The following is a 15,130-nucleotide window of genomic DNA, read 5'->3' as shown; positions in this document are numbered from 1 at the left end:
AAGAGGAGGTAAGAAGCAGCTAGACAGCAATTAAGGGCTAGGCAGCAAAACTCTGAAGGGAAAAAAAAAAATAAAAATTTCCCTTAAACACTTCTCTTTCTCCTGCTTCAGCCCAAACAATTAACACTTTGTGGGCCGGCTATACTGTCATGAATCCCAATGGCTAGGGATAGCACAGGACAAGCAAAGTACAAATATATTACGGACGAGCTCTAGGGTGATGGAACCTGGGCTGACCGCTGCCCTACGCCTGACAAACGCAACTAGAGATAGCCAGGGAGCGTGCCTACGTTGGTTCTAGACGCCACGCACCAGCCTAAGAGCTAACTAGCACTGCAGAGAAAATAAAGACCTCACTTGCCTCCAGCGGAATGAACCCCAAAAGATATAGTTGCCCCCCACATGTATTGACGGTGAAATGAGAGGAAGGCACACACATAGAGATGATATATATAGTTTTAGCAAATTGAGGCCCGCTGTAAACTAGAAAGCAGAACGATACAAAAGGGGACTGAGCGGTCAGCAAAAAACCCTAATCAAAAAAACCATCCTGAGATTACAAGAACCCATGTGCCAACTCATGGCACATGGGGAGAACCTCAGTCCACTAGAGCTACCAGCTAGCATAGAGACATAATAAGCAAGCTGGACAAAAAAACCAAACAACTGAAAATCAGCACTTAGCTTATCCTGAAAGATCTGGGAGCAGGTAGGCAGGAACCAAACAGAGCACATCTGAATACATTGATAGCCGGCAAGGGAAATGACAGAAAGGCCAGGTAAAATAGGAAACACCCAGCCACTGATGGACAGGTGGAAACCAAAGGCCGCAACCCACCAAAGTCACCCAGTACCAGCAGTAACCACCAGAGGGAGCCCACAAACAGAATCCACAACACATATAGACACAGTGGGTGACATTACCTGTCCAGCCAGGCTAAAAGATTCTTGGCAGCACCAATCAGATCCACCACGGAGGTAAGGAAGTCATTTGGCAGTCGTCGGGAGGCCCTCCCGTCATAATGTCCGCTCCGCCTTCTACCCGTTATGAAGTTTTGTAGATTTTTGGCTGATGCGTTAAGCTTGTGAGAGAGTGTCCGCAGGTTCTCAGTCTCCAGGCCATAATTCTGCAATTAGAAAAGAAGAGTCATAAGATGACAGTGTTCTGCATCTTTACCAGTTTCTTCCTCTGCAGGTTCTAGCGCTTAACTTGTAATTGACTGAGCTGATGAGAGCTAACTAGCTGCTATCATGTCTCCTACGCACAGCACACAGGGATGGATTCCTGCTCTTTATTCTTTAGTCCACAGAGAGAAACAACAGCATGAAGAAAATTATACAGCTGTACTGAGCAGTGTAGATGTGAATCCAGCTCCGGGTTAGGGTAGAAGATTTGTTACACAGCTCAGCATGATATTTATACCATCCTTCGGGGGTAGTACAAATTGCACGCTAACTCTCCCCACAAAGTACAACCTGACGCTGGCACTGGTGTCAGGATATAGTCTTTCATAGCACGTGCCTCAGCTTTCAATACGGAATATTGAATTCACGTGCTCACAGGGAAAGAAGAAACCAAAGGCCCAGCGACAGTCCAAATATTGCTGCCGGCCCAAGAACTGTGGTCCCTGTAAATCTGCCCAAGGGCCAAATAAAAAGTAATTGAGGGCTGTATGCTGCCCACCAGGCTGAGGCTCCCCACTCCTCTTTTAAAGTTTCCCTCTCTGTGTTTCCTCTCTCTGCTCTCTACTCCTCCTCCATCTCCATATTTCACTCTCCATAGAGTATAATAAGAGCTGTAACCTATCACCTCACTGTGCTGGGAGCAGCAACCTGACACCTCATTGTGCTGCAAGATGTATCCTGATACCTCCCTTGTTGGGAGCTGTCTCCTGACACCTCACTGTGATGGGAGCTCAAATATGACATCTCAACACTGGGAGCAGTAACCTGATACCTCACTTGCTGGGAGCTGTATCCTGAACCCTCACTGTGATGGGAGCTCTAACCTGACACCTCATTGTGCCAGGAGCTCTAACCTGACACCTCCTGATGCTGGGAGCAGTAACCTGACACCTCATTGTGCTGGGAGCTGTATCCTGACATCTCCCTGTGCTGCAAGCTGTAACCTGACACCTCCCAATGCTGGGAGCAGTAACCTGAAACCTCATTGTGCTGGGAGCTGTATCCTGACATCTCCCTGTGCTGCAAGCTGTAACCTGACACCTCACTTGCTGGGAGCAGTTTCCTGACATCTCACTGCTGGGAACTGTATCCTGATACCTCACTTGATGGGAGCTCTAACCTGACACCTCACTGAGCCACAAGCTCTAACCTGCCACCTCCCCATGCTGGGAGCAGTAACCTGACACCTCGCATTGCTGGGTGGAATTTGATGGTGCTAAATAAGTAAGAATAAAGAACAGAAAAATATATTACAAAGATAGAATTTAGCAGTTTTTCAGAGTACATGATAAGTTCATGAGGAGAAGTGGCTCAAAAGTGGAGAAAGAAGCAGATTTCTCTGATAAGATATATTACACAGTTTCTCATATTCGCCTGTACTATTGATTTATACAACACTTGTTGAATGAACTTTTGGATTTATGTGTTGAGAGGTCAGATTCACTTTCTATATGTTCGCTCGCTATATTGAGGGGCACAGATGTCCCTCCTGGTTTATAATATCGTCATGGTGCTGATCCAGTCATCAAATAATGAAAACCTTCATAATGTTCTAATAGACTCCTCACTATTATCAGTACCTCTGTTTGCTGTCAGTGAAGGGCAGGATTCTTGTTTGCATCCAAAAGCTGAAATCCTGTCCTGACCTCATATCCTAACTGCTGAGAGTCTGTTACAATGTGTCAGTGTAGATAAGAGCAATCGCTTGGGGCCGCGTACAAAGGGAGATTCCTGCTGCTGATGAACTAACATTCTGATACATTGTTTATTATGCAAGTCTCCATTTCACTGACATGATGCAGAGATACTGAAATGACTGACAAATGGAAAAATAAAGCACATTTAGGGTTGCAGAAGTATTCGTTATATTTAGGGAATATTCGTTATATTTAGGGAACTGGAGACTCCAATCCTGTTACAGGAGTATTAATATCAGAATGTACAATGTATGGCTGCCTGTATACAATATATCTCCTGCAATGCAACACAGAATGGACACTGGAGCATTTTATCTTGACTAACCAGACGTCTACTTTCAGTAAGCCAGGAGTAATTGACTGTTAAGTATATGTTGACTTTTGAATTTATGTGTTTCTTTCTTGGTAGTCAAGAGTCTCACATGTTGACTCTTCTTGTAGGTTAAAATTTATATTTTTTAATTACTAAGATTTGTGTCTAATATCAGCTCCTACAATTTATTGTCTGCTATCTTTGTAAAACAATCATGCATGGTCATTGAACAATGATATTTGCTGATATATTGATTACACATTGTCCAGGCCAGCTAGTTTGTTGACTTGCCAAACACTGGAGAAAAAACTATGCAAATAGATCATGTAATCAAACAATGCAAGTTGGGCTCATCACCATTCCCATTTACCTGTGAATGCTGGCTTGGAGGACATGTGTTAACTATAGAAAGGATTGATATACCTCCACAGACAGAGATACATCCATACATACTGAGATTCAGCCAAGACATTCAAAGAACCAGAACCTCTCTACAGGACAGCATCCAAGACATCATAGCTTCATCACGAGGGACACTGATTTGTCTTTCTACAGGATGGCAGCTTAGGGGACCATGGCCCCAGCTGACAGAATACAGATCTGCTCAATTGACCATCTCTGAACCATGGATTTCTTTGGGGAGATCAGGATGAGGACCCGCTGGTTGCCTGAGGTCCATGGATACGTTTGTGGGGGCCAGGAATGGGACCCATCGGTCACCTGGCTACATGGAGATGTTCGGAGAAGCCAGGTTGTGACCCTCTGGTCAATTGGCTTCCTATCTCAATGGACTGTCATCTTCCTAAGCTTGTTGTTACCTCCTCTTTGTGTGAGGGCCACTGGTGGGGTAGTCAGTCCTGGGAGCTCTGAAGTCACAGCTGCTCTTATCCTGGTAAGTCAGCAAAAGGGTGAGACTCTGTAATTTGCACCATATTGGGTATTTGCTGGGGTTGTTCTATGTGTCATCTGCCTGTTCTGTGGTTCAATAAAGTATTGCTACACTGTTTCACCCGCACCCTGTGTTGTCTGAGTAGTATTATGAGCATTGGGAAAAGTGAGCGGGGGCGTTCGGTGGAATGAGCCCTTGTCCATGCGGTTTCGGTTAGTGGACCAGCGCACCCGCTGACCCATAGTGTCTCCACAAACACAATATAATCTGATAATATGTGGACCCCTGACCGAGAACACAAAAGCCAACTGCTAACAATCACCAACAGAGCAGCTAAAATTACACACTATGGTGCATTGCATTCAAGGAGATTGTGAATTAGTGAATACAGAATTGTGAATACAGCACTAGATGTAACAGAAGAATAAGACAAAGTAATTACTTAATGCTCTGGATGTAACAGAAGAATAAAACAAAGTAATGTCAGAATTGTGAATACAGCTTTGGATATAACAGAAGAATAAAACATAAAGTAATGTCAGAATTGTGAATACAGCTCTGGAAGTAACAGAAGAATGAGACAAAGTAATGTCAGAATTATGAATACAGCTCTGGATGTAACAGAAGAATGAGACAAAGTAATGTCAGAATTGTGAATACAGCTCTGGATGTAACAGAAGAATCAGACAAAGTAATGTCAGAATTGTGAATTCAGCTCTGGATATAACAGAAGAATAAGACATAAAGCAATGTCAGAAATGTGAATACAGCTCTGGATATAACAGAAGAATAAGACAAAGCAATGTCAGAATTGTGAATACAGCTCTGGATATAACAGAAGAATGAGACAAAGTAATGTCAGAATTGTGAATTCAGCTCTGGATATAACAGAAGAATAAGACATAAAGCAATGTCAGAAATGTGAATACAGCTCTGGATATAATGGAAGAATAAGACATAAAGTAATGTCACAATTGCGAATACAGCTCTGGATGTAACTGAATAGTAAGGCATAAAGCAATGTCAGAATTGTGAATACAGATCTGGATGTAACTAAAGAATAAAACAAAGTAATGTCATAGTTGTGAATACAGCTTTGAACTTGAATTAAGTAATTTGTGAATGCAGCTCTGGGATTTAAGACACGATGCAATATTACAATTGTGAGTGTTGCTCAGGATGTGACTGGAGTATATAGTATCATGCAATGTCAGAATAGTAAAAATAAGAATTGGTTTAATATCAGAATTGTGAATGCAGCTCTGGATGTAACTTCAATCAAATTTGTGACTGCTACTTTGAATGTAAATGAGTAAATTTTGAATGCAGCTCTGGATGTGACTGGAGTACAGGACATGATACAGTATCTGAATTGTGAATGTTAAGCAACTAATTTCCTGCAGTACAGCCACATGACAGTCCACACAGCAAACCTGAACACAACTCTGATCATTCACCATCAGCACAAAATCTTGCTAAACCTCGGCTCCATCTGCACATTTACATATAACTGTTTCCAAAGACTCGTATCCTGTCAGTGCACAGATCGCGCTCAGCGATATACCAGAGATTCATGATAAGTGAAAGTAGATGAAGAAGCCATAAAAATGATTTTTATATTTTACTGCAGCAATAAACATGAAAATACATAAAGGATTTCCCTGAATACCTCCGGCATATTTGTGTGCAGCTGAATCCCTGGAAGGAAGACGCTCTGCCAAAGATATATCCCAACATACAGAATGGAAAAATCTACTGGTAGACAATGGCAAACATGGAAGTTCATGAGAGTATGTATTCACATACCGTACACACCTATACGTGTGCGCTGTATTATACTCCAGAGCTGCAATCACTATTCTGCTGGTGCAGTCACTGTGTACATACATTACATTACTGATCCTGAGTTACATCCTGTATTATATCCCAGAGCTGCACTCACTATTCTGCTGGTGCAATCACTGTGTACATACATTACATTACTGATCCTGAGTTACATCCTGTATTATACTCCAGAGCTGTTCTCACTATTCTGCTGGTGCAGTCACTGTGTACATACATTACATTACTGATCCTGAGTTACATCCTGTATTATACTCCAGAGCTGCACTCACTATTCTGCCGGTGCAGTCACTGTGTACATACATTACATTACTGATCCTGAGTTACATCCTGTATTATACTCCAGAGCTGCACTCACTATTCTGCTGGTGCAGTCACTGTGTACATACATTACTGATCCGGAGTTACATCCTGTATTATACCCCAGAGCTGCACTCACTATTCTGCTGGTGCGGTCACTGTGTACATACATTACTGATCCTGAGTTACATCCTGTATTATACTCCAGAGCTGCACTCACTATTCTGCCGATGCAGTCACTGTGTACATACATTACATTACTGATCCTGAGTTACATCCTGTATTATACCCCAGAGCTGCACTCACTATTCTGCTGGTGCAGTCACTGTGTACATACATTACATTACTGATCCTGAGTTACATCCTGTATTATACCCCAGAGCTGCACTCACTATTCTGCTGGTGCAGTCACTGTGTACATACATTACATTACTGATCCTGAGTTACATCTGGTATTATACGTCAGAGCTGCACTCACTATTCTGCTGGTGCAGTCACTGGGTACATACATTACATTACTGATCCTGAGATACATCCTGTATTATACCCCAGAGCTGCACTCACTATTCTGCTGGTGCAGTCACTGTGTACATACATTACATTACTGATCCGGAGTTACATCCTGTATTATACCCCAGAGCTGCACTCACTATTCTGCTGGTGCGGTCACTGTGTACATACATTACTGATCCTGAGTTACCTCCTGTATTATACCCAGAGCTGCACTCACTATTCTGCTGGTGCAGTCACTGTGTACATACATTACTGATCCTGAGTTACGTCCTGTATTATACCCCAGAGCTGCACTCACTATTCTGCTGGTGCAGTAACTGTGTTCATACCTTTCTTATTATCGCTGAATGCCCCCTGAGACCTGATGTTTCTCACATATGAAGTTTTGTTACGTTTGTATCCAGTCCTGTGAGCTGAGCGCTGCAGCAGCACAGATCTCCTTAGGCTACTTTCACACTAGCGTCGGGCTCGGGGGCAGCGGATGCATTTTTCCAGCGCATCCGCTGCCCCATTGTGAGGTGCGGGGAGGTGGGGGCGGAGTTCCGGCCGCGCATGCGCGGTCGGAAAAAGCGGACCGTCGGGAGCAAAAAACGTTACATGTAACGTTTTTTGCTCCCGACGGTCCGCCACAGCACGGCGCAACCGTCGCACGACGGTTGCGACGTGTGTCATTGCGTCGCAAATGCGTCGCTAATGTTAGTCAATGCAGAAAAAACGCATCCTGCAAGCACTTTTGCAGGATGCATTTTTTCGGCAAAACGACGCATTGCGACGTAATGCAGTTAACGCTAGTGTGAAAGTAGCCTTAGCCGTTTAGTTTGTTACAATGTATCACTCTGAAGCCCAAACATGGCTATTTTTTCCAGCCAGCTGGTATGTCACTCTCCATAAGGAGAAACGATACCCCTTAGACCCCAGTCCAGAGCCTCTCACCTAGCCAAATCAGTTCTCATGCTTCGCACTGACGAGGGCCAACAGCCCGAAACACCGTGTCTGCGAATTGAGATACTGATTTGGCTTTTATCCTAAGTCATATTGTACGACTCGTTAGAGGGTTGATTGTGACTTGTAGGATCGCTACTTCCAACAGGTGGCGCTATAGAGTTTAAGTCCTCTTTTTCTCAGAAGAGGCAATTTGAATATTTTTTCCAGGCAACACAGAATCGGGGGGTATTTACCCCATGAGGGGCGGTAATAGCTGTGTGTGGGGGCTTCTGGCAATTACTGGAAGTGTCATTAGCAACGAGTATACTCACTCATCACTAGTCATTATTCATTGTCCGACCATCACTGATTACTGTAGGATCCCCCAGATCTCTGAGATTTTCCAGGAGGGCGAGATCCGGCTGATTCCTGAGCTGTAAGTTGCAGTCGATGATGATTCCGTGCAGCCGCCTCTCCGCAGTGGGGTGCAGGGGGAGACAATTCTCCAGCAGGGTAATTACAGTTGCTCTGCAGGAGAGCTGAGTACTGATCTGAGGGTTCAAAAGGTAAAAGCAGCTCTATAAACACCGCAAGACGCCATGTTCCCAGGAATCGGCAATTTATCCTCTCACATCCTTTTGACTTTCATCTCTTACTTTATACTCAGTGTCATCAATGAGGAGAATTAGATGCTGCACTCAGGGGGCTGCAGCAGTCACCGCTCCCGCCAGGCGACGCCGCACCCCCCTATCACAGATTTACTGCAGGGTCTTCGCTTTCTATTAATGCTAACAATAAAATGACACGTTCCCCATGAATCACACAAAGGTTCAGACTGATACATTCTGCCTCATAAACTGCTACAAGGAATGTCCTAATATTATTAAGAAGTGAGCACTAGGGGCGCTGTGCTCCTGCGAGAAGGTGGAGGGGTCTCGGTGTAGACGCCTCATCATCATCAATGTAACTATAATCTATAGGATTAAAATCCAAGACTGATGTAAACGAGATGTGAGATCCTGCAGCCTGAGAGGCAACAGAAAAACAGCATAGTCTTATCTATACAACCACACGCCCCACAGACATCACACAACTCTGCTACATCAGCACACACACAGGTAAACGGTAAAGTATTCTCTATATAGACACATGCAGCTCTTCTACATGAACACACACAGTTCTGCTACATCAGCACACACACAGGTAAACGGCAAAGTATTCTCTATATAGACACACACAGCCCTTCTACATGAACACGCACAACTCTGCTACATCAGCACACACACAGGTAAACGGCAAAGTATTCTCTATACAGACACACACAGCCCTTCTACATGGACACACACAGTTCTGCTACATCAGCACACACACAGCTCTGCAATGTTAAAACACACACACACACACTAAGCTATAAACAAGGAGTGACAGCCTGCAGCCTGAGAGGTAACTGGAAAGCAGCATAGTGTTATCTCTACAACCACACACACACAGAATGGACACACAGCTCTTCTACGTAAACGCACAACTTTGCTACATTAACATACGCACAACTCTAACATTAACACAGACATGCTGAGCTATAAGTAAGGTGTGCGATCCTGCAGCCTGAGTGTTAACAGGTAAACAGCAAAGTATTATCTATACAAACACACAGACACACAGCTCTGCTACATCACTACACAAAGTTCAACTTCTGCTACATCAGCACACGCACAGCTCTGCAACATTAAAACACACACAGTAAGCTATAAATAATGAGAATCTGCAGCCTGAGAGGTAACTGGAAAGCCGTAGAATTGTGATCTCAGCTCTGGAAGTGACTGAAGCATAAGACATGATGTAGAGGGTCTGATAGAAGTATCTGAGCCTTTCGCAGGATGAAGGCAATCAGTTCTGTCTTGCGGCCACCATGGCTGGATTCAGCCTTCACTGCTGCAGAAACCATCAGCGAGCAGAGGCCTCCGCATCCGCAGAGGATCAATAGTCTCAAAACAAAGGCCAATGAACTGGTATTGATTTCCCATAGGTAAAGGACCCCAGCAGACATAATCAAAGCTGTTCCCATTCCAGCACAGCAAGGTCCGGCTTTTCTAGGAAAGCCATTAGCGTCTGTTATGGCTACTATTGACTTACAGTAAAACCTGACACGTCGGCGTCCTCTATACTAGTCACATATACTGTAGATATGAAAGAGATGGAACCTGCCTGTTATCAAAGGCCAAGATGGAAGCAAGATACACAACAGATACATAATAACCAGCAATTATATATGTACATGATTCATGGATCTATTCAAAAAGGCAGAATGATAACACTATGGCCTTCCTGCAGATTCTCTGACCTATATATATATATATATATATATATATATATATATATATATATATATATATATATATATATATATATATATATTTTACAGAGGTGTGATAATCCAAAATATTTGGTAATCTAGTATCTATCATGTTCTACTGATTCTGGTGTAAAGGATTATACCAGACAATGAAACGTAAGTGAGATTAAGTCTTAGAAATCCAATTTATCCCCGTGTCCAGGCCAAATTCGAGTACTAATCTCCATGCCAGATGTTATGACCCCAATGGCGAGGGTCTCAGAGGAACGTGGAAGTCTGCAGAATACAAAAATCCAGCTCATAGGGCAGTGGTAACTGGGTTGACCATATATCTACTCCTAACGCCAACACTAGAAGTAGCCGGGGATCATTCCTACGTTGATTCTAGATGACACGCGCCAGCCGGAGAATCTAGCTACCCCTAGTAGAGGAAAACAAAGACCTTTCTTGCCTCCAGAGAAGGGGACCCCAAAGCTGGATAGAAGCCCCCCACAAATAATGACGGTGAGGTAAGAGGAAATGACAAACACAGAAATGAACCAGGTTTAGCACAGAGAGGCCCGCTTACTGATAGCAGAATAAAGAAAGGTAACTTATATGGTCAACAAAAACCCTATCAAAATCCACACTGGAAATTCAAGAACCCCCGAACCGTCTAACGGTCCGGGGGGAGAACACCAGCCCCCTAGAGCTTCCAGCAAAGGTCAGGATATAGATTTGGAACAAGCTGGACAAAAATACAAAACCAAAACAAATAGCAAAAAGCAAAAGGCAGACTTAGCTGATATAACTGGAACCAGGATCAGTAGACAAGAGCACAGCAGACTAGCTCTGATAACTACGTTGCCAGGCATTGAACTGAAGGTCCAGGGAGCTTATATAGCAACACCCCTAACTAACGACCCAGGTGCGGATAAAAGGAATGACAGAAAAACCAGAGTCAAAAAACTAGTAACCACTAGAGGGAGCAAAAAGCAAATTCACAACAGCCAGAACAGTATCACCTATGTTCACCCCAAATTAAGTTACATAACACAATCTCCCATGTTTGGCTAATATGAGGATTTCCAAAGTATGGGTCGCATTAGGGTGCAATGTTCAGGCCAGAGTAGGATCCAATGTTCAGGTCAGACCAAGATCCAATGTCAAGGCCAGACCAAGGTCCAATGTCCAGTCTAGACCAGAATCCAATGTCCAGACAAGACCAATGTCCAATGTGCAAGTCAGACCAAGATCCAACATCAAGGCTAGACCAAGGTCCAATGTCCAGGTTAGACTAGGATCCAATGTCAAGTTTAGGCCAGGATCCAATGTCCAGGTTAGACTAGGATCCAATGTCAAGGGTAGGCCAGGATCCAATGTCAGGACTAGACCAAGGTCCAATGTCCAGGTTAGACTAGGATCCAATGTCAAGGGTAGGCCAGGATCCAATGTCAGGACTAGACCAAGGTCCAATGTCCATTTTAGACTAGGATCCAATGTCAAGGCTAGACCAAGGTCCAATGTCCAGGTTAGACCAGGATACAATGTCCAGTCTAGACCAAGATCCAATATTCTGGCCAGTCCAAGATCCAATGTTGAGGAGAGACCATGGTCCGATGTTTAAAGTAGACCAGGACAATTTGTCTATATACAATATAACACTTGTTGCTCTTGTTATATTGTACAGACATATTGTCCTTGTGAGGGTCTCTGTACGACCAAGTAACACGTTACATATTGTCTGTAGAATCAATAAATTACTTGGAATGAAGGAGTTCTCCACATCGTATGTTTGATGGAAATGCCGAGGCCAAGTGAACCCTCGTTTTGACACCGTCCAGTGTGGACCAGGGTCTCCAGTGTTTATCCAATATGAGGGTCCTCCATGTCTAGCCCCATAAGGATTTTTCCTCTCTGGCTAAAATACAGGTAATCCATGTCCAATTAAACTGAGGGTCCACCACTTCCAACCCATATAGGGATTTTCCAGGTCCAGCTGTTGTGAGGGTCCGCAGACCGAAGAAGGGTCTTCCTGCCCATGGGCTTTCTGTCTTGTCAGATACATATTGATATTATGTAGCGATTGTTTTGTAGGAGTCTGGAGCCATTATCGCGTCTTGTAGAATCGCAGAGCGCTGCCTGTGCCTGTCACAGCCCCGAGGAGCCTTCAGAAAACATCAGACAACTTCTTATTATTAAATGAAAAAAAAAGCACATTTGGATCCTGGGGCAAAAGAGAGAAGTGATTGAGCGTTCATCCATCAGCGCTCCAGACAAAGTGGAGGCAGAACGCTGGATTTATGGAAGAAGTCTAGTTAGCTGCAGAAACAGATCAATCTCCCGCAACCTCCAGAGATCCACACAAGACGACTCAATTGACCCAATTTACTAAGAGATGGAACTGAACGTCACAGCTCCTTCCCCGAACTCCACGCGGCCTTGTTCTACGACACTGGAGCTGCCGCCACCTCCTCTGGAATTAGCCGCTATTCCGAGTCACAAAAACAGCATTTTACCAGGCACCTGCTCACAAGTCATACTCCAGTCACATCCAGAGCTGCACTCACAATTCTTACACATCGTACATACTCTGGTCACATTCTTCCTTATGCTCCAGTCACATCCAGAGCTGCACTCACAATTCTTACACATCATACATACTCTGGTCACATTCTTCCTTATGCTCCAGTCACATCCAGAGCTGCAGTCACAATTCTTACACGTCATACATACTCTGGTCACATTCTTCCTTATGCTCCAGTCACATCCAGAGCTGCATTCACAAATCTTACACGTCATACATACTCTGGTCACATTCTTCCTTATGCTCCAGTCACATCCAGAGCTGCAGTCACAAATCCTACACGTCATACATACTCTGGTCATATTCTTCCTTATACTCCAGTCACATCCAGAGCTGCACTCACAATTCTTACACATCATACATACTCTGGTCACATTCTTCCTTATGCTCCAGTCACATCCAGAGCTGCACTCACAATTCTTACACGTCACACATACTCTGGTGACATTGTTCCTGATTCTCCAGTCACATCCAGAGCAGCAGTCACAAATCTTACACGTCATACATACTCTGGTCACATTCTTCCTTATACTCCACTCACATCCAGAGCTGCACTCACAATTCTTACACATCACACATACTCTGGTCACATTCTTCCTTAAGCTCCAGTCACATCCAGAGCTGCATTCATAATTCTTTCACATTATCCGTGGTATATAGCTCTATGTCACATTACAGAATATTAATACATAAAGTCGAGTGTTTGCATTACCCACAATGCACTACAGAAGAGGGGGCGTATTCTTTTCAGATACGTCTCTACTTAAGCAGGGGCGTTACCTGGGAATAAAGTGACCAATAGCAATAGAGAAAATGTGGTCCCTCCCTCGCAGTACTCTCGTACTGCCCTTCTCCTGGACAAGCCGGCTGCTGCCCAAACCTACAATATCCTCAAACCCTGCAATCACCATGGAGCCAGCTAGGTGCACTCCCAGATTACAGATAACCCTCCCTAAATACTAATTAGAGGCAAAGTCGAGCAGAGGAATCAAGGATGCTCTTACCCTGAGGTTCCTACCCCCCGGCTGTTACCTATTCCTCAGAACATGGTCAGATAAAATGAGGGCTGAAGATACTGAGATTAAATAAATCTGGGCCGGTTCGCGACGCGTTTCAGGTCGGGGACGATTGCTGGTTTTGCCATTGAAATCCGTTGGTTTTTTTGGATTTTTATTCTCCAAGTTTCTATTTATTCTTGAAAGGGAACCTGTTATTTCGATTCACCCTGACCATAAATCAGTAAGTATGGGGAGGTCGGTCCCTGCCGTGCTCTCAATCTTTGCCCCGCTTCCATAGACTCACATAGACCTGTAGATCTAGGGAGACCGTGCCGAGGACCGGCCTCTTGGGCTAGTGACCTGCGACAGATCATCCACAGCGCAGAGTTTCAGAGAACAACATGTCGCTGCCTTATTGCTGCTGCATGAATCAGATGACACGTCCCTTTAATGTATCAACTTCTGCAACAACAATGGCTACAATGTAACCAGTGGAAACGTCCTTCGTAATGTGAAGTTGATACATGGTTGGATGGATGGATCTCATTTTCTTCTGATTTGCCCTCTCTAGGGTAAACCTGCCGTGATGGAACACGGGCCTCACAGCATCAGAAAGGGCCCATCTTTATGTATCGACTGAAGGGCCCCAGGCTTGTTTCCTCCGCAGACTGACCCCCGTCCCCGGATATTTACATGCAGCATTTACTGCCTCTTGATTAAAAATGAAATTGCGATGAAATACAATTTTAGTTCAATTTCTCTGTTCCTCTTTTATTTCAGGAATCAATCCCGGGCTGATTAACAAGCGGCGCTGCTCTGCTCCTGGTTAAATAGACTTAATGATTCATCTGCTCTAAGCTGCGCACCTAAATATGAATGAATCAATATTTCATTCGCCTGCACTATCCCTGCGCTCGGCCCCGGATTTCTCTGCGGTGTATCTGCAGCTCTGTGCTGGCAAAGCGAAAACGGCATTCAAATAGAAACGACTCGTATTCATCGATGATTATATACAGAAAGACGACAGTAAATTGACCCGGGCGCTTCATTCCAGCTGATGTGTACGAAACGGCGAGAGCAGCTGGAGTGACGTCACCGCGAACTGGTGTCATATCAATGTAGACTGGGAGCAAAAACAGCCAGGGAGGCGCAGTCCTACAGCAGCCGTCAACTACCGCATAGATCATAACTGGAGCATATCGTCAAACAGTTATATTCCACACAGGCAGTATTATAATAGTTATATTCATGTAAATAGGGGCAGTATTATAGTAGTTATATTCTTGTACATAGGGGGCAGTATTATAGTAGTTATATTCTTGTACATAGGGGCAGTATTATAGTAGTTATATTCTTGTACATAGGGGGCAGTATTATAGTAGTTATATTCTTGTACATAGGAGCAGTATTATAGCAGTTATATTCTTGTACATAGGGGCAGTATTATAGTAGATATATTCTTGTACATAGGGGCAGTATTATAGTAGTTATATTCTTGTACATAGGAGCAGTATTATAGTAGTTATATTCTTGTACATAGGAGCAGTATT

The 15,130-nt window shown here is 44.0% G+C and overlaps 1 protein-coding gene across 3 annotated transcripts in view; it reads right to left on the bottom strand.

Annotated features, from left to right (window-relative positions):
• LOC143806264 (connector enhancer of kinase suppressor of ras 2-like) overlaps window positions 1–15,130 on the bottom strand; it is a 585,904-nt gene that overhangs the window by 218,140 nt on the left and 352,634 nt on the right. For all 3 annotated transcript variants that reach the window (XM_077286470.1, XM_077286471.1, XM_077286469.1), the window contains one exon: window positions 925–1,127. In XM_077286470.1, the coding sequence (XP_077142585.1) occupies window positions 925–1,127 (203 nt within the window). The remainder of the gene's footprint in view (window positions 1–924; window positions 1,128–15,130) is intronic.

This window comes from Ranitomeya variabilis, chromosome 2 (genome assembly GCF_051348905.1).
Source record: "Ranitomeya variabilis isolate aRanVar5 chromosome 2, aRanVar5.hap1, whole genome shotgun sequence".
Lineage (NCBI taxonomy): Eukaryota > Metazoa > Chordata > Amphibia > Anura > Dendrobatidae > Ranitomeya > Ranitomeya variabilis.
The sequence above is the reverse complement of the archived record's forward strand: the minus strand, read 5'-3'. Positions and strand labels throughout refer to the sequence as shown.